We start from the raw sequence: 22,804 nt of genomic DNA on the forward strand, positions 1-22,804 counted from the left end.
TTCAATAAAGTTCGGTCATTTACATTAAAATTTAAGTCTGAAGACTGGATTCATATGGGTTTCACAAAGAGGCGGCATTTTAAAAAGGCCATGGGAAAAGGTGGGTGAAATACTGGTGTTCTTACTGGAAGCTGGAGACCAGACAGTGATTTTTCTGGTGCCACTAGGTGACACTGTGTGTCCACTTTTTTTTTCTGGTTGACTGTCAAACGGGCAGACTGAGCTCTCATGTGCAAGAGGGAGGGATTAGAACAGGATGGGCAAAAAAAATAAGGACGTGCAGGTATTTTACACTTCCAGTTCTGCCTTCAGGTGGTTCTCAGGCATGGTAGCTAAGGACAACTGAGGGTTCCTCCCCCCTCTTCCTATAAGCTTCTTTGTATTGCAGTTATCTTTGCTTAACCCTGAGGTGGGTTTGGTTCGGATAGACAGGGGCTAAGACCTGGAAGAAATGCAGTGAGTGTCCTGCAGCAGCATGAGAAAATGCACGTGTGTGACCTGTATATAGGGGAAGGAGGGGGAGAGAAGGGAAAAGAAGCCTGCTGTCTAGCTGGAAGGTATTAGCAGTTGCACATCACGAGGTGTACAACCTACTGCTAATTTTTCTTTCTTTTTAAGGGAGAAGTAAGACTTGATTTGTACAGATAGTGGTATTGCAAAGCTAAGAAGGCTGATGTGCAAGCACATGTTGCTTTCTGTAACCTTTCTCTCTTCCTAAAAAAATCCATTTGGTCTCCAGTTTCCTCAGATTACTAAGCAATTGGAGATCTTTCTGACTGGAAATTGTGCTAAGTGTATTTGAAAAGGAAGGGAGGAGTATTTGTTGTGGACTTGGATTTATTGAATATGCCTATTACTTGTTTCTTAGAAAATGCAATTTAATTTTACAATGCACCCCCAGTTACATGATACTAAAGCAATACTGGCTGCAGTTTCCAGAGACTTTAACATCGTTAGTTCTAGTTAAATCTGAGGCGTCTGTGAGTCTCTGAGATACAAGGACCCTTCACTCAGACTGGCTGAACATCTTCAAGGAGAAATTAGCACAAGTGGTACTTTTAAAGAAAGTCGTTGATTTAAAAAAAAAAATAAAATAAAAATGAACAGATCATGAACTAGCCTGTCCTTGAATCTATTAGTTATCATAGTATTTGAGTGCTTAATGGGCCATTTAATTTGCTCTCAACTGGACAGATGCCAAAAGAGCTATTATATGAGCTGGATCGTTTGCTACAATGTACAAGGAAGTTGATGCTGACCCACCTTTATGGAGTTTGACAACCTAATTGAAAAGCTTACACAAAGGCTAGGCTTTGTTACTTGGTAACCCTCATCTCAAGACTGTTGAGCTAAACCAGGGATTTTTCTGAATGTTTTAAAAGCTGTAAGGAATATCTTAAACTTTGCCAACCAGTGTACCTCTCGCTCTCTGTTTTGTGCTTAAATGTTAAACCACGTCGCCATTAATGTTAGTAAAGCTAATCCTTGGTATCTTACCATAAACTCTTCACATGAGCAGTTGCACTGTCCCGCTTGCAGCTCTGGGGCCCTTCCCTTCAGAGAGAGGTGAGTGAAACGGGCTGAGCCCGCCTGAGGAATCCTGCCCCTCGGGGGCGAGCGGGAGGTGGTTTATCTGCCGGAGCTGAGTAGCAACCGCCTCCACAGTGTTCAGGCTGGGCTCGGCGCCTGCCTCAGCCGGGGCCTTCCCTCAGGGGTCCCCCTCAGGAGCGCGTCCTTTAGGCCCCATTAAAGACGGTCTTGAGGACTTTTTTTTTTTTTCAGTCAGAACAACTCGTCTCTGTTCGTGGAAACCCCCCCCGAGGGCTCGGAAGCGCCTGACCGCCCGCCTTCGCGCCGCGTCCCCTCAGCGAGCCCTGAGGCGGCGGCGGCAGCGCGCGGGCGCCGCACTGCGCCTGCTCCGAGCTAACGGTCCGCGCGGAGGGGCGGGGCCTGGGGAGCCCCGCCCCCGTCCCGCGCAGGCGCCCTCGCCGCCGGGAGGGGAGGGGCGGGGCGGTGCTGGCGCGCGGCGCCGCCCCGCTGTGGGCTGCGGTGGCCGCCTGAGCTGCGGCCGCCGGGAGGGAGGCGGAGGGAGGCAGGCGGCGGCGGCGGCGGAGGAAGATGGCGGCGGCCGCGGCGGCGACGCTGCGGGCCTGGTTCTGGAATGAACGGTTCTGGCTGCCGCACAACGTGACGTGGGCGGACTTGGCCGGGGAGCCGGGCCCGCCGGGCAGCGGGCTGCAGTACCCGCGGGCGGGCCACGTCCTCTCCGCCTTCCCGCTGGCGCTCGGCATCTTCGCCGTGCGGCTGCTCTTCGAGAGGTAAGCGCGGGACCGCCCCCGCCGCGGGGCGCCCCCTCGGGCGGCTGAGGCGGCCGGGACGCCGCCCGTTCCCGCCTCGGGGCCGAGCGCGCGGCGAGGCCGCCGGTGTCTCTTAGCAACCGGCCGTGGAGCGCCCGGAGGGGAGCGGCGGGCGGCCGCGGGGCCGGGCCGGGGCCCGCGGGGCGGCTCGGCGGGGCTCCCGGCTCGGCGGGGCTCCCCGCTCGCCCCTCAGGCAGCGCCGAGGCCTTCCGCGGAGGCCGTGGCGGGCTTTCCGCCCGCGGCGTCTCCCGAGGCGCTTTTTGCGTGGAAAGAAGGGGAATATTGTGTAACCCGGCAGCCCCGTCCCGGGAACCGCTCTCCGTCTGTCGCGACATACACAAGCCCGTAGGGCTCCTCTCTCCCTCGGCTTTGGATCCCGAGAGGCTCCTCCAGTGCTAGCGGTACCTTATGCTGAGGCAGCGCAAGAAGAAAGGCTGGGGAATTCACTTTTTTTTCCTCTCCCGTCCAGGAGAACCTCGGCTGGGCAAGTGCAAGACAACTGCTGCTGCTCTGCAGTTGGGTTGCTTGTGTTGCAGGTCTCTGCCTTTATGGTACTTTCCACGCGAGTTCCTGGATGAGGAAATAGGACCGGTTCACATGGCCTAGTATATTATTAAACAATTTGCGGATCCCATGCATCTCGGGCACGATGGAAGTGCGTGCAGATCATCGTATCTGCCCGTAAACAGGTGTAATACAGTATTTCTCATTTACTGGCGTATCCATAAACATATGATATTAACTCTTCCCTGGGGCAGAGGTTTATCCTTTCCATGATGTATATCTCTTAGAGCCACACGCAGGGCAGACTGCGTGGGTGACATAGATACTAATTAGTAAAGCAGCTTATTTAGGGAAACCGTTAGGTGAAGCAGAGCAAAGACACCTTGTATTCCTCTTCAAGTAGTTCATTAAAGATTGATTTAATCTTAAATTTCTACATCGAAAGGGCAGAAGTATTTCTGAGCCTGAAAAGGGCTGTAGGACTAAAATGAGTAGGAGTCGAGTTGGTTTTGTTTTGTGGGTTTTCTGTAAGAAGCATGAATTTTCTTGAGCTTTCAGAAGTTAAATAAGAGGGGACTGGGGTGAAGTAAACAGCTAGGCAAACTGTGGAGAAAAATGAAGCAGGTCAGCAGAGTAGGAGAGAAATTTGAGAGGCTCTTTGTTTCTCCATCTTATCTTTTTGCCCTCAGAAGAAAAAAAAAAAAAAAAAAAGCTTCAGGAAACTACTGGCAGCTTAAACCAGTGCAGAGGACCCAGGAACACACGTGGCGGTGCCAAAATCTCATCTCAGCTTGGCGTGCTACTGCTAGTCTTGGCCAAATGTTCACGCTTGCCAGCAGACAAGGAAAGGAAGCTGTGAGACAGAACGATACCCCTGAAAGGGATATTGTAGGAAGGTCTCCTCGCTTTCCAAGCCCTGTTTGGTGCAGGTGTCTTAGTCTGGGGAAGAAGTGCAGAAGATTCTCTTTTTTCTGGAGTATGAGATGTTAGGAGAGATACAGTGCATCCTACCACACCTAGCAACACAGTCCTCCTGGTAGCAATTACTTTATCCTGATGATGTCTACCTGGTTTGTGAAATTTATTTTGCAGTTTTAATTTAGGGAGGAGTCAAATGACAGATTAAGTCCTCCGCCTACACAGCAAAACCTAGAGACCATGGCCTGGTTCCTGAGAGGGTTGTTCCTTTTTTTCAGCTGAGTCTTTGCTATAGTGTGTCTCAATGATGGTATCCTGAAGTGAAAACAGATTGTGAGAGCAACATCGAGGGCAGTTTCTAGTATGTTTATTTTAAAAGACCGTATTTTTTAAGAAATGCTTTTCTCTTTCCTCCTGCCACTTTGAATGTGTCATAAAAGTTCAGATTTGTCTTAATAAAATCCTGTTGTGCGCATACCCGGATTCAGGCTTTGGGGATGATTGTGTCAAATATCTTCCTTGCCACACAATTGGCAATTGGACTCGATGACTCAGAACTTGAATTATATACTTGTGCAGCTCTTTGTTTTAGCTTCTCTTCATTTCTTTTTCTCTCTCCTTTTGCTACAGATCTTCAGTGTGAGGAAGTGCTTTTGTGACACTGACGCTTGTAACGCTGACACGTATTTCTGTTAGTGAATGCTCCTATAAATTAACCTTTGCATCATGATGTTTGTAAAATATTCATTAGGCTGACTGTCCGTGGGAAGTATATGACTATAGGGATGAGGCAAGACTCGCAGAGGAAGGTAGAGTCCTGACTCAGTGGTAGGGGGGCGGATTTTTGTGCAGGCGAGATAAAGAAGGACTTCTGCCCACAAGCTTTTTTGGGTTTGGTTTTTGTTTTTTTTTCTTGGTTATACTTGCTGTTATTTCTCCTTACACATCTTGTCCCACTGCAGGCACAAAAAGAAAAAAAATCCCAGGTATTTGTGAAAACCTGGAGCCTCTTATTCATATGATGTGTTTATAATTACACTGGAATGCCCTTCAGTAACAGATATGCTTGTTACTCTACAGGTTTGAGGAAGGATCTGCAACTTGCTGCAGCTTGTGCTCAAGCTGGGGGGGAGAAAAAAGTGATTTTAGATGTTACTTCATCAGGTCTGCCTGGAAAATTGGGGACAGTTGTGGGATGAGGTGGCTTAATCACAGTGAAACGGAGAGATTTTAGAAAGACGAACTCTTACTTTGAGTGCATACTTTATAAACCTTACTGTTTCGCAGATTGTTCTTCCTCTTCAGAGCTCTCATAGGGAGTCACCAAACTTGAATGCTCCATAAAGAAGGCTTCTGCCTTTGGGTTTGTGAAGTACAAGATGCCTGAGAAATATTTGTTATAACGTATGCGTCTGTGTACTTGAAAATCGGTGTTGGTTTCAAAATCAGCCTATCTTGATAACTAGCGTGAAAGAGGTAGCTTGGTAGGTATGACTTAAGCCACTGAGCAGATACGTGTTCAGAAAAGTGTAACGCAAGTATTTAAGTGATGATAATTCCTTGCTGGGAAGGTGTGGCAGTAAGTTGGCCTTGGGAATAGTTGCTGCAGTTAAGATTTCTGTGGAATCATAAAATAATTTAGATTAAAAGGGACCTCTGGAGGTAACCTTGTCCAATCCTCTCCTCAAAGCAAGGCCGACATCGTAGTCAAGTCAGGTTGCTCATGGTCTTGTGCTGTTCAGTTTTGAATATCCCCAAGAATGGAAATCTGGGCAGCCTTTTTTTTTTTTTTTTTTTTTTGGTGCTTAACTGCTGTAGCTATGCAGAATTTTTTCTCTGTGGGATGCAGTGCAAAACTTGCACATCTGAAAATGTGTTCTGGGGCCAAAAATATAAAATGCCACAGAGGTTTTAAGTGTGAGTTTTCCTTAACGGACACCTAAAGGAAATAGCATGTCATCTTGATATTTTTCTGACTGACAAGAGGATTGATCATTCACGTCATATTCCACCTGCAAGGTAGTAACTGGTCAAAGCAATGGGACCGCGGGTGCTCAGCGGATTCAGGAGCGTGCGCCAGCCGTGCCCAGCCCAGGTAACACCACCTTGCACGGCTGGTCAGGCAGCCCTGCGGAAGGACAGTTGTCATTTGCGCTTCCATTGCGCGAGGCCATTATTTGTGGAGTTAGAGAAGCTACGTTATGGCGTTGGGTTAGACTTCCTTAAAAGTAATTGCTGCCATCCTTTTTCCTTCCTCTTTCTGTGTCTGGGACAACCTCTGTTGCCTCCATTGTTGAGACTCGTCTGTTCGCTTGCGTTGATGCCTGTCTGCTTCTGTGCACCTAGAAATGTTAGCGGGTTTTTTTTCGTTTGCTCTTTGGTCACCCGCATGCTTCACTGAGTAACTTGAGTCCTGCGCTCTATCTGTAGCCTGTGGCTTACTCTTCATTTTTTTTTTTTTTTTTTTTTTTCCCCCTGATTTCTGGAAACATCTGTATTTTTTCCCTAAGCCTGCTCGTGAAGGAAGCCTACTACTCAGGAATAGTTTCATGCAAAGTTTTGAGGGGTTTGGGTTTTGTTGTCGGTGGGTGTCGTCCCCCCCCCCCCCCAATCTTTGGGTCCCAAAGTGAATTATTTCTGCATCTTTTTTTTCCTGAGGAGATACTGTTTCTTCTTTCTTTAATGCTTCAGGCTTTGAATTCTAGAATAATGCCAACACTTTGTATGGATCACTATGAGCTTTCTTAACCATTCCTTCTCTTCTTTACTTGTTCTTAAAACAAAAGAAGACTCTTCTGAATAATAAATGAATTGAATGTGCAGATTTTTAGATTTTTTCAGGTTTCCTCTCTTACCTGAGGAAACAGACTCGAACTGAGTATCTTCAGGTCAGGATTTTTTTCATAGTGCTGTAAGCACTGTGTCCCAGAAAATGAAATAAAAATATTTGTCATCCTGTAATTCCACATGTGTACTTCTTTGCTGTTGTTGTGGTATATCCTGTAGGAAAGAAGAGTACACTTTTATGGGGGTCTAGCCAAATGTTTCGTAACATCAGAACACGATTTCTGGCTGGTGGTCTAGATTATAGAGGAAGCAGTGAGCCTTTTGAGCGAAGCTGAAAGGAAATCACCCTTTTCCTTTTTTTTTTTTTTTTTTTTTTTTTTAAGCTATGACTGTTGAAGTGAACAGGACGTATGAAGAAATGGGGCAGGACAGTGAAACCTGGGGCCACAGTGTCTATTACTTGTTTAGTATTGTCTGAGAGCAGGGGAGTTCCTTTAGGATTAGTCATGAGCTCATCTGTAATTTCTCAAGGGGAAAACCCTACAACCTGTGTCTTGAACACAGTCATAGCCATTCGTTACTGAAGTACTAACAATGTACTCCCAAGAATGATTGCTGTTGGAACACTTATAGTCGTGATTCTCCTGAATTTAAGCTCTCCTTTTAAACACAAGGAGAAATGGTAACAAATGTAGTGGTTGGAAAAAGCATTTTCTGCTTGATGGCACTCTGAGTCTGCTAAATGGAATACATGTGTGTAATTTGTTGTCTTCAATTCAGTTGTCTCTGAAACAAGCTTTGTTTCGAAGCAAAATAGATTTAATGATGCAAATGTTGGGTCCTTTTCAAAATCAGTTTTGAGAATCAGGTTCTTTATGCGTGCTCTCTCAAAATAATTGATTAAAAAAAACAATAAAAATTGCTCCCTGAAGCCCCCCTCTGTTGCCCACCAACAGGAGAGAAAACAATTCACATGTTCAGGTAACACATGCATTTTCCTTAGAATCCTGTGGCCATTTTGACACAAAGGTACAGCAAAACCTAATCATTTTTGAACATGTTTGCATTCATTTTAGCAGCAAAACCAGGCTTGTTTTCAGAGTGTCTGTGCTATAAAATTCACAAAGTGTTAGATCAGCTTTTGGAATATGTGGTGCATACAGGGCTGAGTGCGATACTGAGATCTTGGGTCTTTCAGACTGAGTGACTTCTGACGTCTTCCTCACTCTCCCGAAGGAAACAAACCACTTTATTTTCTGTCTTTGGGAAAAATAACCTGAAAAAAATGTGTGTCTTTTAGGAACTGTGTCGCTTGAACTTCCCTTTTTTTCTGAGCTATGTGACACCAAGGCACATTCTGGAAATAAGGCATTTTGTTCATAGGGCTACAAGGGCTCTAGCATTTATGCTCGCAGAGGACTCCTATCAGCTATCTATTATTTTATTTCTGAGTAATGAGAATCACCCTGGGGGAACACATTCTGATCCTTCCAAGCCAAGGACATTAAGATATAATTTTTCATTTTAGATGTGCGTACTGTATGTGCTGTCTGTAATTACCGTTTGATATTACTTCACCGGTGAAGTTTCTTTAAGGAAAGTGAGTGGAGATCTTCAAAAGTTTTTTGGATAGGTTTTGCAGTTGGTGACAAGTCAGGGTCCTTGTGATTTAGGCAGAGGAGGGAAATAGATATCTTGTTTTAATCTAGCTCTTTGGAACTCTTTCAGGTTTATTGCCAAGCCATGTGCCATAAACCTTGGCATTCAAGACAGTGGACCTCACAGAGCCCAGCCCAATGCAATTTTAGAGAAAGTGTTTACATCTATCACTAAGGTGAGTCATGCTTCAAATTCTGCTAGAAATGGAGGCCTGTCAGTAAGGGGGAGAGGGGGGCGGCTTTTTGCTTCCACTTTTCTAGTTTGAGAGCAATGCATTTCACACTGTGCATGCACAACGAGTGTGCTCTTTCTTATGTTACTTTGCCTCTGGCATGTCCTTCTTGTAGCAAAGTAAATTCTCTTTATGGCTGACCTATGTTTTTGTGCGCAGAAGAATCTTTTTTTTTGAATAAAAAAATGTTCTCTTTTTAGAAAGGTATGAGGCTTCTTCCCTGCCTTTGTCCAAATTGTAACTCCTGTAACAGGTGGTAATTCTTGGTTTAACAAGACGTTTCCCAGTACCTTTCACTTTCTCTTGGAAAAGTGCTACTCTTTTCCTTGAGATCTGTTCCTTTGCTGGCTTTATTGGCCAGCTGTGTCAATGCCTTCCTCTTACTTTTGCCATCTACTGTGGAACTGGACAACAGCTGTCACAGTGGAAGTCAGTTATTGAAGGAAAGCGTTCAATGGAAGCGTGCCCTGATAAGGGGTAGGACATTTAATGTTGACAGTAGGTGTTTCTTTTGATTGTTGCATGGCCTTTCTTTCACTTAAGCTGACAGTGCTCCTTCACTTCAGAATTACAGAATTCCACACTGTCTGTACTCTATTGAATGTTGACAGTGAAATCCATGCAGACAGCACGATAGATTTTCATTAAAGATAATGAAATGGAAAGTTTTATGTTCTGATTTGGTGATGCTGAACTTCGTTCTGAGTGGAGCAGATAAAGCACTCAGTGAATGGAAGGGAAATTCTATAAAAACCTTGCTAAAACTCGCCTCATGGGAACATTAAAGTTTGGAGGTATTTGGAATGACGTGTGAACTGAAAAGTCCCTATGATTTGATGCCGTTTGTGGGAAGGACTTTTATGTAGGGGATGTCCTTGAAATTAATGTTTAGGAAACCCATGAGGACGCATGCTGTGCAGAATTTATCTAGTTTATGAAAACAGAGCTGCGTTTAACTGTACCAGTATGCTTGTGTCTGCTGTTGGATTGGGAGAATCAGAATGTAGGGTGGCACTGATGCAGGGGAAGGATGTCTTTGCTGTTCTGAAATCGGAGCTCTGTAAATTCTCCTTTGAGGCAGGTTTACTTCCAATGCAGAAGTCTCAGGTAGCCTGAAGCGTTAAAGCCTCGTGAAGTGCAGAGAGATCTGGTTGTGCTGGAATTACAGGGAAGTCATGGTCTCAATACCGAAAATCAAATGGCAGATGATTTTGCTTTTCAGTTGAACAGTCTGGTGCCTCTTTATTAAATCAGCATTCTGCATAGTTTTTTGGGTTTGTATGTAACTCAAGTAGTAAAATGTGTTTATCATCTTTCAGTTGTAAGAGCTCCCTGGCAGAGCTTGTTAAAAGGACACTGGTCTGAAACTAACGTGGCTTATCTCACCACTGGGCCATTTTAGAGGTAGTTATCAGGTTTTGTTCACTTTGTCTCTTATAAATCCATTTATGTCATTATTCAAACAGATAAACTGCCAGTAGAGTTTCCAGTCAGAGAACAGTGATATATTCTTTATCATACAATTATTTCAGCTTGCAAATTGAGTTTTATTTATAAACTTTGGTAACGGAAATAACGCCATCTCTACGATGCCCTTTTGGAATATACAAAAATCTAGTATGTTAAACCAACTTTTACTTTAAAGTTTCCCTAAACTTGCAGCGAGTAGCAACCCTTAAATGTATTCAGCTTTGATCCTCCTGAGTTCTGGACTGTTTGAATTGATGTGCAAGTTTTAACAGGTAGGACAGGACATTTTAAAAGCTCCTCCCCCCAAATTAAGACGCAGAACAATTGCTTCCTTTGTCATGATGTGCTGTCAAATGATGAAATAGATGAGGAAATGTTAAACCAAAAGCATTCTGAATAATTAAGTAATTAGTGACTGATGAAGGTTAAACTTGAACGAACATTTGTGGCAACGTGTTCCTGCTTCTAGCCTATACGTAGTGCCTTCCTAGTGTGTGTTTTGTTATCTGTGCATCACTTCTGTCATAGTACAGAGGGGATCTCAGGCTGAAAGTAGGTTGAGAAGTAGGAGAAATGACACTTGTTTCATTTTCCTTCAGTCTCCAGATGGAAAAAGGTTAGAAGGCTTGTCAAAGCAGCTAGACTGGGATGTTCGAAAGATCCAGCGCTGGTTTCGGCATCGGAGGAACCAGGACAAACCCACCACCCTCACTAAATTTTGTGAGAGCATGTATGTTTGTGCAGAGGCCAAGATGTGGCTTCATCTTAAAGCTCCAGCTGTATGTTCTCTTTTCTAACTGAAACTGTGGTCAGCTGCTAATTTAAAATAGTGTCTTGGGGTTGGCTGGTGGAAGATAAATTCTTATATAAGCAAATGAAAGAAGTTAGAAGGGCTTTTTAGAATTCAGTATTCGAAAATATTTTGTATATGTGCATGAGAGACCAGAACGCATGCACAGGAGTTACTGCTGTCAACGATGAGCAGCTCTAGATAGTGGACCAGGTCCGTCATGCAAACGTAGCACTTCAGCGTGCATGTGTGTGCATGTACGCATATGCATGTGCACAACTTGAGTAATTATACTGAAGACAAGTCTGCTGTCTGCACAGTTATGTTGTAGACCAGCATTTGTTCCCAGACAGAATGACCTTATGGCTTACACAATGATGTATATACTTTTATACAGACACTTCTTGGATTCCTGTTCTTTTCATTTCAGTTCATTCCTTTGTTCTGTGTTTCTTTCTGAATGCTTGCAGTTACCTCTGTTAGTGTAGTAGCATCTGAATATTTTTTCCTGACTTGTTATTTCTTCTGTGCTGGTTTCTTTCCTTTCCAGTAACTTTCTTCATATTAATTCTTCCCCCCAGTATGGTTTTGTCTACTTAAAGCCACAAGGTAAGAGGGACAAATATATATATTAGGATACCTTCTGGATAACAATGGCTTATCTTGTTGTTATCTTGTTATTGTATATTAAAGCATATGAATGATGCATGTTCACTCTGAACTTTATTTCAAACTTGGCTGTTGATGCAAACTCGTGTGTGGTGTGAAAACTCTTAAATAGGTTTATCCTTACGTGAAATGTTTACAAATGAAGGATTACCATTTGGTGGGTGAAAGCTTTTCAGGTGTCAGAATTGGGTTTTTTCGCAATTGTTCCAGTTTTTATTACAAACGTTAACCAGAAGCTATTTCTATTTCTTAAGTTTAATTTTTCCTTCTTTTTCCAGGTGGAGATTTACATTTTATTTAAGTATATTTTTTTATGGAATCAGGTTTCTCTGGACGGTGAGTTGGTCTCTCATCCCCCCCCTTGTTGTTCTGTGTGGCGTGCAGCTGGGTTATGGCTGTCCTGCTGGAATACCGGGGGTTTGACTGCCTGTGCCACTTCTTCAGTGCTTGCACCTAGCTTAAAACAAGGGGGTTTAGTGGTGATAGTCATCTTTATGTTCCCTGATTTGAGACCCTGGGGTTTCTGTTTAAGGACCTTCTTCGCACTATAGGAAAGCTTTTGTACAGATCTGTCATTATGGAAATATTAGAAACTTATTTGTCCTGTTAGAATGGGACAGAACTGGTGATTTTTTTGCTGTGGAGAGCTGCTTATTTTTTTTCTCATCTCGCTTTTGAAGGGATACAGATTCATCTCTTTGGGTCTTTATTATTATTAGAGCTGTGTGATTATTCTTTGCATTTCCATTGCAGTATAGCTTGCCTTTGACTGCAGAAAGAATATTTTAAACCACTAGGATGTTTTACAATAAATATAGCTTGAATGGTAGAATCAAGATAAAATTTCAGTGAAACAGTACTGTAGTGATCAACTGCCTTAGATGATAGGGAAGGAAAAACCCAGTAGAATAATAACTTATCTTTTTCCCGTTAGGCACCCTGGTTTTGGGACACACGACAGTGCTGGTACAACTACCCTTTTCAGGTAGGAGATAAACACTTACTAGATTCCAACTTTTTGCACAATTTCAGTTTTTATTTTTTGTTAATGATAGCAGATTGAAACTCAGTAGACTTGAGTGCTTCTCATTATTCTGCGGGGTGGATGCTGCACAGGCTGCAACCTGGTAAGCTCTCTAGTGAGTGAATGGCCGTCCCTTTTGGAAGGCACAAAGATGGCATTTGCTCTTTGTCTTCAGATCCTGGTTAGGTTTGTCAACAGCAGTGTTTCCTCAGATAGAACTGACTTAGTTCATATTCATTTTATGTTTACTTGCTGCTGAGATTATTCAAAGTGAAAAAAAAAAAAAATTATGCATGAAATTATACCGGTAACTTATTTACAGCGTTGTTTTCATTATGCAGCAGGGATGATTGTAGAGAGGCCAACCAGTCTGTTTCAGTGCCTGGTTTTCCTAATCCAAGAGGCTGCAGTATGAGTTGTAATATTGACAAGGGAATTTTACTCCTTTTGAATAACGCTCAAACACACAAGTATGTTTGTGTGACTAAGCCTAGAGTAAGACGTCTGTTGCTTAAGCTTATTTTTACTAAACCTTAATTCTGGATCTTTTAACTTACGCCTCAGCATTCTGGGGGAACAGAGTGGGATGGGAAGGAAGGAAGGAAGGAAAAAGTCAATTTTAATGTAAATTTTAAAGTACTTTGTCTTCTAACTGTGCTATCTTTGTTTGTTTTCCAGCCTCTAACAACCAGGCTTTATTATTACTATATCTTGGAGCTGGCCTTCTATTGGTCTCTCATGTTTTCTCAGTTTACAGACATTAAACGGAAGGTGAGATTAACCAGAATTGCACTAACCACTTTGCTAAATAGATAGGACTAACAAAAAATGTGAGTGAGCCTGGCCAGTAAAGCTAAAGCGCACAGTAATAACTGTATTTTCTTCTTCATTGACATCTCTGTGTAGCCTACCTCCTTCTGTAATCACTACCCGGTCCTGGGGAAAAGGGAGGAGCGAGCCTGATATGCAAGCTGGTATATCCTTGAGAGTCTCTTTCACCTTCCAGGGGAAAGAACAGAATCACTCAATACCTCCCAATAAAAAGTTATCAAATCATTGCATAAAGATAGATTTATTTAGAAGGCTTGCAAGAAAACTTGAAAATGAGATGCTCAAAGCAGTACCTTGCTGAGCTGGATGAGAAAATGGCAAACATTAAAGCAAGAATAAATGTTGTTTTGAAAGTAATTTTTCATCTGTGTGTGTAGCGGAATGATGACTGGTTGCGATTGCCGGAATCTAATTCCGTTGCACTACATTCTGGGATTTGGCTTATTGTTGCTGTTGGAAAACAGTTCATAGTAAATCATGGTTTATTGCTTCTGTTACACAAACTGCAAAGTAGCAAATTATCCCAATTCTTGCATTGACTGTTCAAAAAGAAAAGTTTGCCTGGGATTTTTTCTCTGTACTGAAATACGAGCAGGTGAGGCACTACAGAATATCTGGGAGCTGCAGGAAGGGAGTGATTAACGGCATCTGTGATACTGTTTATAATGTTTAAGTTTGTACTCTGACTTCAACAAAGTGGATTACATTCCCCACTGCCAGCACGGTAAGGTGCATCGACACGGAAGTGGTGTAGCCAGGGCGCTAAACTGGAAAACAGCCCTGAATGTATGTGCACTGTAAACGTTTTTTAAATGAAGTGGCCTAGTTCTTGCTGTTGGGTTATCTTGTGTTCTGTGCCCGCTATGCTCTGGCAGGCTTTTGCATGCTGACAGCAGTAACAGCAGCATACTTAAAATTTGTGCCAAGAGCGGAAGGGACTAGCAGTATGACTGTAAAACCAAAAGGAGCCAAACCCAAGGGCCGTGTCTTGTCCCGTCAATCTTTTCAGTGGGGTCTGCGGGCATGCTTATCTTTACCTTGCATGCGTGTGCCAAAGAGACTGTGCTGTGCCTGTGTATGCAGAGTTCTGACTTCACAGGAGCACAGATGCTGGGAGAGACCTTTCTGGAACCTTTAGAGATGATGGTTGATGTGTGATGAGCTGTGCTTTATGTAAACAGGAGTCAGAGTCTGAACTAAAGTAATCCTATGACCCCAGTTAGTCAGTTTTGTGGCTCTGTTCCAAACCTTTGTATTTGTTTGACAGCCAAAGAGTCTTCATTCATTTTTTTTCTGTTTCCAGGACTTCCTGATCATGTTCGTCCATCATTTGGCTACAATTGGACTCATTACATTCTCGTATATGAATAATATGGTGCGGGTTGGAACTCTGGTGCTGTGCCTCCATGATGCATCAGATTTCCTTTTAGAGGTGAGTTTCCTTGCAGATCTTTGTGTACCTCATGCTAGTGTGGTCTCAGGGGAGCGAGCTGACTTTCCCATTCTTGATAAACTGCATTAAATATGCCATAAGACTTGTGCTGCTGATCCTGCCTTGTCAGCTTTTCCTCATAACTGCTTTAGTGCTGAGAATAATCCCTAAATGTTCCAAACTCCTTACAAATGTGATGGCTTCAGGGTTTTTGAAGCTCTACAGCCTGGTAATTATACATGAGTGCGCAAAGGGAATAATATTCTCATGTTTCTTGTCTCTTTTAGGCTGCAAAGCTAGCCAATTATGCCAAGTACCAACGTCTATGTGATGCTTTCTTCATGCTCTTTGGTGTCGTATTCATTGTTACACGGTTGGGCATTTATCCTTTCTGGTAAGCACCTTGAGCTGTAAGGTGGTGTTTGTTCTTCCGATCCTTTAAGCAAAGCCTTTGTATTTAGACTTCTTGCAAGCATTCCAGCCCGTCCCTCAAGGCAGCCTGAAGCTGCAGACAACCCAAGTACTGTTTGGAGCAGTACGTTCAACTAGGCGTATGAAGAAACCTCTCAACAGTCAGCTGAGGGAGTGTGAAAAGTGTCTAGAATCCTAATGCACAGCTGGCCCCTCTCCTCTTACTGCAAAGTGATGACAGTGCTCCGAGCTGGAGCCAAGGCAGCCGGTATCTGCTCTGAAAGACTTGAAGGGTTGTTTGCTTCTCTTAAGAACTTTTGGAAATAGTTACAAATGAGGCATGGTCTCTTGAGGTAAATTTGATTTTTGAGTATCTGGCTTAGTCACTGTTGCAGTTTCTGATTCTTACGACAGTCATGCCCTATCCTTGTGTCGTGACTGTTCAGAGCCTGAAATAGGTTTCTTGGGAGGTAAAACCCCAGCTAAATGGCTTACAGCTAATCATCCTATAATGAGATTCCCTCTCACCTCAATAGGTCAGGCTTGCTGAGGTTCTTCTGTTGATGAGCTGTTATCCACTTCTTGTTTCTGCTGAAAGAGCATGCTGAATATCTGGTTACACCTGATCATTACTCAGTTTATTTCAGTTTTACTGCGTATATTTATTTCCTAGGCAATGGACAGCTTGCATGCCCATTCTTTTTGGGTACCTTGACGGTAGGCGGAAACAATACTTACGCTTTGGTATCAGCATTGCGATTAAAGCTCTTGCTTGTTTTCCAGTAAAATGCATCAAAGGAGTCTGGATAAGGAAGAGCTTTAATTCTTACGTCTTCATAGGCTCCTTCCAGTGACAGATGAGATCGTTGTCATTGTTTTTATTGCTGTTGTCTGTCATGAGGTGATGCTCTTGCATCATGCTATTGCTCAGCTGTCCTGTAAATCTTTAATGTGTTTTCCACTGGCTGTAATGTAATTCCTCAACTTTGTAGAGAAATCTGGCAAGCTTGCAGTGGTATTGCAGAGCCTATGCTATTTCACTTCACGTATATTCCCTTCCCTAATTAGTAGCATAAACCATCAACAGATCTGTGGAACTGCATTTAGTTCATCCATAGACTGGCTATGAGTTAGATGTTTCTGTAGCTGCATTTTGGGGGACTTGGGTTCTTCCCTGAAAGGCTTGTTTTTCTTTTCCTGTGAAATGTTAAAAGCTATGTGAAATTAATGACGTCTTTAAAGGTCTCTCCATACCTCTCTACTCCATAAAAACTAAAGTGTTTATTAAATTACTTAAGTACTGGCAATAACTCCCAGCGACAAGAACAGCAAAACAGTAATGAAAGAAAGCACAAAGCTTTGTCCATAAAGCAGTTTCTAGTCCTCCAGCTTGGCAGGAGGAATCTATAAAAATCTGAGGGAAGAGAATAGCGCGCAGGGAGGGAGGCCTACTGGGAACAAAATTCCTTCCTGATATTTAAATATGGGTGAAGACTGCCCAAGTATGAATGTGTTAACAGTTGTTTTGATGACCAGTGCAGCTTGACATCACTTCCTGTAAAGCTGTTATAAACGCTCATGCTTTTGAGAAGGAAATTGGCAGCAGATCTGTATGTGTAACCGAATTGCAGAACATTCATATCTTCTCCTGTTTGTTGCTCAGTTCAAATGTTTCTAATTAGCTTTAGTCTGTCTCCTAACTCTGGCAAGAGACTAGCTGCATCGCCGCCCTGACAGGAGCAAAGCAACAGATGCTTAAAGGAGACACAAACTGTTGTGCATCTGGCCAGTCATCTTAATTTAGAGCTGGAAGCCATGTTACCAGCACAGCCGATCTGTAATGTGTTTCTGGATCTCTTTTAGGATTTTGAATACAACCCTATTTGAAAGCTGGGAGTTGATTGGTCCTTACCCTTCATGGTGGCTATTCAATGGGCTTTTGATAACCTTGCAGATCTTGCATATCATCTGGTCTTATCTCATCATTCGCACTGCCTCCAAGGCCCTCGTGCGGGGAAAGGTAAGATTGCTGGTGACTGGTTTGGGTCCTCTTTCCTATAAGCCCCATTAAGCGATCATGAGAAACTGGGCCCTTCAGTGAGGGCTGGTACTAGTTTTCGAGGGACTTGCATCAGGAGTGTTTTGTAGAATGGTGGTAGTTGTTTTGTTTTTTTTTACCTTGGTTGCTCTGCAGACTTGAGTTGCCAGGTGCATACAAAGGCAGGGACGCTTTCCTCTCTGTTCTGGTCACCAGGGAAATAACACCATTTTCCAGTATGTTCAGATGTTGTAATAATAGCGATGACGACAGACTTGTTATGTACTTTGTTTGGAGTTTAAGGTGGTAGTAGGCTCTTTTTTGAACAATCGTATAGGATGTTTTCCAACTTCCCAGCTTCAGCTGGTTCTTGGGACATGATCTCCCGCTTGTTAGCCCTAACACGGGCTTCTGGCTGTCAGTGCAGGCCAGGCATTGAGCTGCAGCGTGCAGAGGAGAAAGGGTTATCAGAGCTGCAGTGGAGTTTGCTGGTTGCCACTGGGCTCATAGGGTGCAGTCTAGCTTCAGTCCTGAGTATTCTAATTTTAAGTTGTGTTGGGAGTCTTAGGGAGAGGGAGGGTGCAACTACAGCAGCTGGTTAGCAACGGATACTGCCCTAAGAGTGAACAGTGCTGACTTTCAGCTGCAACCTCCGTTGCCAAGCAAAAAGGTGTAGTTCAACTTAAGTAGCATGAGACAGGGCAAGCCAGTCTAGGAACTCATTTGACACCCAGCCTCCCCATCAAGAGAAGCCACTTCCTTTGCAGCTACCAGAGAGCAACAGCTGATTTCATACCACAAATGCTTTTTTTTTTTTTTTTTTTTTAATTAGCGATTTGGTATTCTGATCTGAGTTTCTCTCATGGCTCTACTTTATTTTGTGTTTGACTTCTTAGCTGCCCCTACAGATGGAATGTAACCTTGAAAAATATTTATATCGTAGTTGTCTGTGGCAGTGATTGTCAGGGGAAGGCATGTTTCAGAGTATGCACAGAATCTTTTCATCTGTTCCCCACAGCTGCTACTGCACATGTCTTATTTTCTGTCTGCGCAGCTGTTTCTGTATCCTGAGGTCTACTTCTTTTCCCTTTCCTTGGTTCTCTCCTGCCCAGGTGACCTAGCCAGAGAAAGGACTCTAAGCTCTGTCTTCTTCATTCTTTTCTCCTTTTCTCTGTGCCAGATTGGAGCTGGACAGTTTCATCCTTTGCATGTAAGTGTGATCCCTGCTTCTGTTTGTCCACTGAAACACATCTGTGTCTGTGTCAAGGCTAAGACAAGCAAAGCTATGGTCTTGGGGCTTTAGATGGCTGGTGCCTTCTCTTAAAATGTTTCTCTCCCTGGTTGATACGGTGCTGGTTCTGACAGTATGCTAAAATGCAGGTTTTTCCAAAGGTCAAAGCAATGTCCTGGGGTTTGTTCTTATCTGCTGTCAGCTGGCTGCATGACCTTCACCTTTCTGCTTTTGTACACCCACAGAGACTCTGGTATCTGTCTCTAGTGCTCATTAACACTGTGCTGAGTGGAAGAGGACAGGAGAAATGCAATGCTTTTTGCGAAAAGGAGTAGAACAGTCACGTGTCCCCCAAATAATGGGAAAAATGTCAAGGGACTTCTGCTTCCTTCCAGTGACCCTTTGAACTTCCAACATAGCAGGAGAGTGGGGAAAGATACCAAAAGTTCTGGCAACAGACAGAAGCCAGTACATCCAACAGGCCTCTCAAAACCGATCCTGGAGATCATTAACTTCACTTGGCTTTCCGCCAGATCTTCCCTAGAGTTCAAAAACTTCCTGCCTGGTGCTATTCGAAAGCCCTAACCCTGACTCAAAGCAAGCAGAGCCGAATGAAATCCTCAAATCCTTGGATTTGCTAGCCGCAAAGTGCTTGCGCATTAAGTAAATGAGGGCTATTAGCTGCAGAGGCAGAAGTGTGGAGAGCTTGCCTTGGGGCACGCAAAGCCCGGGCCGATCTCGCAGTCGCTGCTCGGCACTGCTGAGTTTATGGCTCTGGCACCCCGCCACCAGCCAAGGTGCTTGTTTGCAGTTAGGGCCGGGCTTAGGATCTCTTCCCTTCACCTTCTGGAGCCGTTGGCTCTGCGGTGCTGGTACAGTGCCCTCCTGCGGCAAAGTGCGCCTGGATCTGCTTCGAGAGGTTCAAAATCCCACGTACAAATCAAATTGAGCTGGATTTGCAGTCAGTCTTTTAACTAAAGGCATAACTCTGTAAAGCAGATCTAGATCTCTGGGCTGAGGTGCTCCTTCTGCTCCTGAACGGCTGTTTGCTGGATTAGATAGTTGTCTTTGTTCTACAGCCCACTGCCCAAACAGGCTTTTGCTTATAAATGAGTTCTCATGCATGAACCACAAGCTGTGAAAATGAGAGGCACTTTGTGCAAACAGTAATGTGATAAATATAGCTAGTTAATTTTTAAAACATCAAAGCTGCTTCCTGTAGGACTGAATGTTCTCTATAAAACTGATAGATACATGCTTTTTGGTCATCATACCCACTGATGATTATGGTGTGAGAAGGTTTTTGATTCAAAACAGATTTGTTGTTTGGAAAAGCGGCCTTTAACCAATCTAGAACGCAGCTCTTGGAAGGCAAGAACAACCAAACATCTATGGTGTCCTCTGATCTGGTGAGAGCAAAAAAAGTGTAGTGCTTTCACAGATGTACAGAGTAGCTGGAAAATGGAACTCGTATTTCCAAACTGTCATTTTCGGTGTCTGTCTTGCACTCTGTATGTGATGACAGGTTCCCCCCTCTGAGTTTGAAGTGATTCAGGATCAAATGTAGAAGGTAAATGCAACTGACTGAAGCTGGTTAATCACACGGACACAACCTTCTAACTGCTGTTTTCTGTGAATTTTTCAACTTTCCCTTTCCACTACCAAATGTCATTTGAAATGTTTAGGTATCAAAAGATGACCGCAGTGATGTAGAGAGCAGCTCTGAAGAGGAGGATGTGACTTCTAACAGCACAAAAGGAGTTTTCAGCACTTCGAGTAACGGCTCCAACCGCATTAATGGCCACGTGGCTAGTGGCCAGTGGACAGAAGAGGAGTAAGGCTGTGGGTTGGCCTTGAGCAAACACGAACTTATCTTTAAATATCAAAATGTGTTGAGCTCCACATTCCCAAGTGATCTTTAATCAAGATACCCCTTCCCCAGAAACCTCCAGCAAAGCTGAGATGGGCACAATCCAGACCAGTCAGAGGCTTTGCACAACAGAAGGGTTAAAGCCAATGACTAGGGCAAAAACAAAGCTGCAGATTTCACTTTAAGCCATTTCATACTTAAATCTTAGTCCCATCGGTATTTGCAAGAGGTATCTATCTTTGTGACAAACTGGTTTTTACTAGGATCAACTCAAGGTGGGACAAGTTTGGACTGGGCTGGCTGCCGACCGCAGGAGGGTTTCGGTGCCATTTCAGTGACGGTTTGCTCCAGCGCAGGTTCACCATCTCTCCTTGACGCACTCCAGAAGCAACTCAAGAGCACGGAGAGCGCAGGGGCCCGTGGTTCCACGTCCAAGCTACCCTGGCTGTAGCAGAGACTTTTTCTCGGTCCTGTGAGCGCTCTGGACTACAGCCAAGCTTTGAATTGGACTGTGCTACAACAGAAACGTTGTTCGAACTTGCCACGGGGGTGCTATATGCTAAGGAGGTTATAGCTTCCATCTCTGCTGTCACGAGGGACCAGGCCAGCGTTTGCTGCCTATTTTGGTGCTGCAAGCCCCGCTGGAGTCTGGACTACAGCCTTCTGAAACGGGGGAGGGGGTTGGTTATTGCCCCTGAGACAACTATCACAATACATGCCTTTTAAATTTTTTTTTCTGTTGCAACTTGTGGTTTTGAAGATGTTTCTAGACCTCCTGGATCCACTTGGCTGAGCTAGGCCTCGAGGGTGGACCAGTACTGGTGGGCTGTGCTTAGCTTTCCAGAAAATAAGATGTTTTCAGGCCTGCTTGTCTGTATTCCAGGACAGAAGGGAATGTTGCTGCTCTGATGTTACAACTGTGCGGAGGGATCACGGGGCTGGAAAGGCAGCCGCACCACAGGCTTCGCTTCTTTTTTTTTACTCAATGGTACTTGGGGGCAATGGAAGACCCGTGTGTCAATCATGAGCAGAAATTGGGAAACTTCTTGAGTTGTTACCATTTTATACCATTGTTTACTCTTATCTCCGATTAAAAGATGCTTCAGAAACTTAGTTGATAGGTTGCATCTTGAGAACATAAAATGAAGGACCCTGTCTGCCCCTTTTCGGTCATTCTGAGCAGCTGGACCGCTGCCTGACCCTCAGAGAGGGGCACCAGGGAGCTGTTCCGCGCTGCCGTTAAAGACACCACCCCGCTTTCCCGTTTTCACACGGTTTTTATTGCGCTCCGTCCCCTCCCGCTGCCCGGGGGGGCCCTGGGGCCGTTTCCCCGCTCCCCCCAGCCGGGAAACGCGGTACGGGGTCCCCGGCCGCCCTCAGGTGTCGGGGCCGGCCGCGGCCTGCCGCTCCCGGCGGCGCTGGAGGAGGCGGTGGGCGCGGACGCCGCAGAGGTACCCGCCGTACACCGTCAGCAGCACCATGGAACCGGAGAAGGCCTTGTAGCCGAAGTCGGCCAGCTGCTTGGCGGACACCATGGCTTCGCCTGCAACAACAAGGCGGCGGTCAGCGGGGCCGGGAGCGCTCCCTCCGCCGCCCCATCCCGCCGGGACGCCCCCCCCGCCCCCCCCACCCCCGTACCTGCGCCGTGGGGATCCGGTACCGCCGGCCCGCGCCTCCGTTGCCGTACGCTTCCGGCCAGCGCCCCGCCTCCTCCCGTCACGTGGGAGGGCGGGGATCCGGCGCCGCTGCCGCGCTGCCTGCTGGGAGGTGTAGTCCGCGGAGGCGGGAAGCTCAGGCGGGAGCTGCAGCGCCCCCTCGCGGCGGGCGGTGGCGCCGCCGCTCTTCCACCTCAGGCGTCGCTCCCGGCGCCCACCGCAGCCGTCGGGGCCGCGGCCGCCCGCTCCGCAGGCGCCCCCCGGCCCCGCTCTCCTCAGCGCGTCCCTCCATCCCGGCCTTTCTCAGCGGGGCCTTTCACCAGGAGGCACACCGCGGGTCACCCCGCGCGAGGCGGAGGCGCCAGCAGCCCTGAGGCCTGTCCTCAGCCGCGCCGGGGATGGAGCCCAGGCCGCGCGAGTCCGGCTGAGGCCTCGCCGCCCTCCCCCAGGGCCCAGCCTGCGCTCGCAGCCAGCGAGGCTCCTTCAAGAGGGCTTTCGGAGGCCGCGCTCCTCCAAAAGCAGTAGGGCAGCTGCGGGCACCGAGCGGTGCTCTGCTCCCAAGCCCCCAGCTCCTTGCTAGCGTTCGAAAAGTGCTGCGACAGCACGGCTCCGCTCCGCCGGCTCTGTCAAGCACTGAGGCTGCAAGAGGCTGCCCCCCTCGCCCTTGTCCTTTCCCCAGGCCCCTGCACAGCAGCAGCTCCCCAGGCTGCAGAGCCCTGCAGTGCCTGGATGTGCTGAGGCTGCAGAACATAACTCCAAATGGCAAAGGGAAGACTTTTTATAGCTCGTGAACTCTAGCACTAGTGCAAGGCATGGGGTGGCTAAAAGCAAGAGACTTGTGCACTGGCCACCCTCAGGTGAGACTTGGGACCTCCAGCGAATGCTGGGAGGGCCTGCAGGGACGCGGCGCTGCCAGCAGCACGTGG

The 22,804-nt window shown here is 45.6% G+C and overlaps 2 protein-coding genes across 3 annotated transcripts; one reads left to right on the top strand and one right to left on the bottom strand.

Annotated features, from left to right (window-relative positions):
- The first annotated feature begins 2,061 nt into the window (after window positions 1-2,061).
- Window positions 2,062-21,319, top strand: CERS5 (ceramide synthase 5). 2 transcript variants are annotated; one of them, XM_082332475.1, is made up of 10 exons: window positions 2,062-2,318; window positions 8,295-8,400; window positions 10,527-10,657; window positions 11,665-11,722; window positions 12,321-12,371; window positions 13,089-13,181; window positions 14,545-14,673; window positions 14,961-15,067; window positions 16,948-17,104; window positions 20,039-21,319. In XM_082332475.1, exons 1-10 carry the CDS (start codon window positions 2,119-2,121, stop codon window positions 20,189-20,191), a joined length of 1,185 nt encoding a protein of 394 aa, XP_082188601.1. In that variant the 5' UTR covers window positions 2,062-2,118; the 3' UTR covers window positions 20,192-21,319. The 2 variants fall into 2 exon arrangements, with proteins under 2 accessions (XP_082188601.1, XP_082188602.1); XM_082332476.1 differs by lacking the exon at window positions 13,089-13,181.
- A 144-nt stretch (window positions 21,320-21,463) lies between these two features.
- On the bottom strand, window positions 21,464-22,622 carry COX14 (cytochrome c oxidase assembly factor COX14). The gene is made up of 2 exons (XM_082332482.1): window positions 21,862-22,622; window positions 21,464-21,766 (listed from the first exon to the last, which is right to left on the bottom strand). The coding sequence occupies exon 2, from the start codon at window positions 21,756-21,758 to the stop codon at window positions 21,600-21,602; it is 159 nt and encodes a 52-aa protein (XP_082188608.1). The 5' UTR covers window positions 21,759-21,766; window positions 21,862-22,622; the 3' UTR covers window positions 21,464-21,599.
- Window positions 22,623-22,804: the final 182 nt, after the last annotated feature.

This window comes from Platalea leucorodia (assembly GCF_965183815.1).
Source record: "Platalea leucorodia genome assembly, chromosome: 23".
In the NCBI taxonomy this organism is placed as follows: Eukaryota; Metazoa; Chordata; class Aves; order Pelecaniformes; family Threskiornithidae; genus Platalea; species Platalea leucorodia.

Excerpts from the sequence above, each read along its gene's own strand:
- COX14 (XM_082332482.1), bottom strand. The coding sequence starts at position 21,758 with ATGGTGTCCGCCAAGCAGCTGGCCGACTTCGGCTACAAGGCCTTCTCC.
- CERS5 (XM_082332475.1), top strand. The coding sequence starts at position 2,119 with ATGGCGGCGGCCGCGGCGGCGACGCTGCGGGCCTGGTTCTGGAATGAA. Across the intron at positions 2,319-8,294 it reads GTGCGGCTGCTCTTCGAGAG|GTTTATTGCCAAGCCATGTG; the intron begins GTAAGCGCGGGA and ends GAACTCTTTCAG. Across the intron at positions 11,723-12,320 it reads GAATCAGGTTTCTCTGGACG|GCACCCTGGTTTTGGGACAC; the intron begins GTGAGTTGGTCT and ends TTTTCCCGTTAG.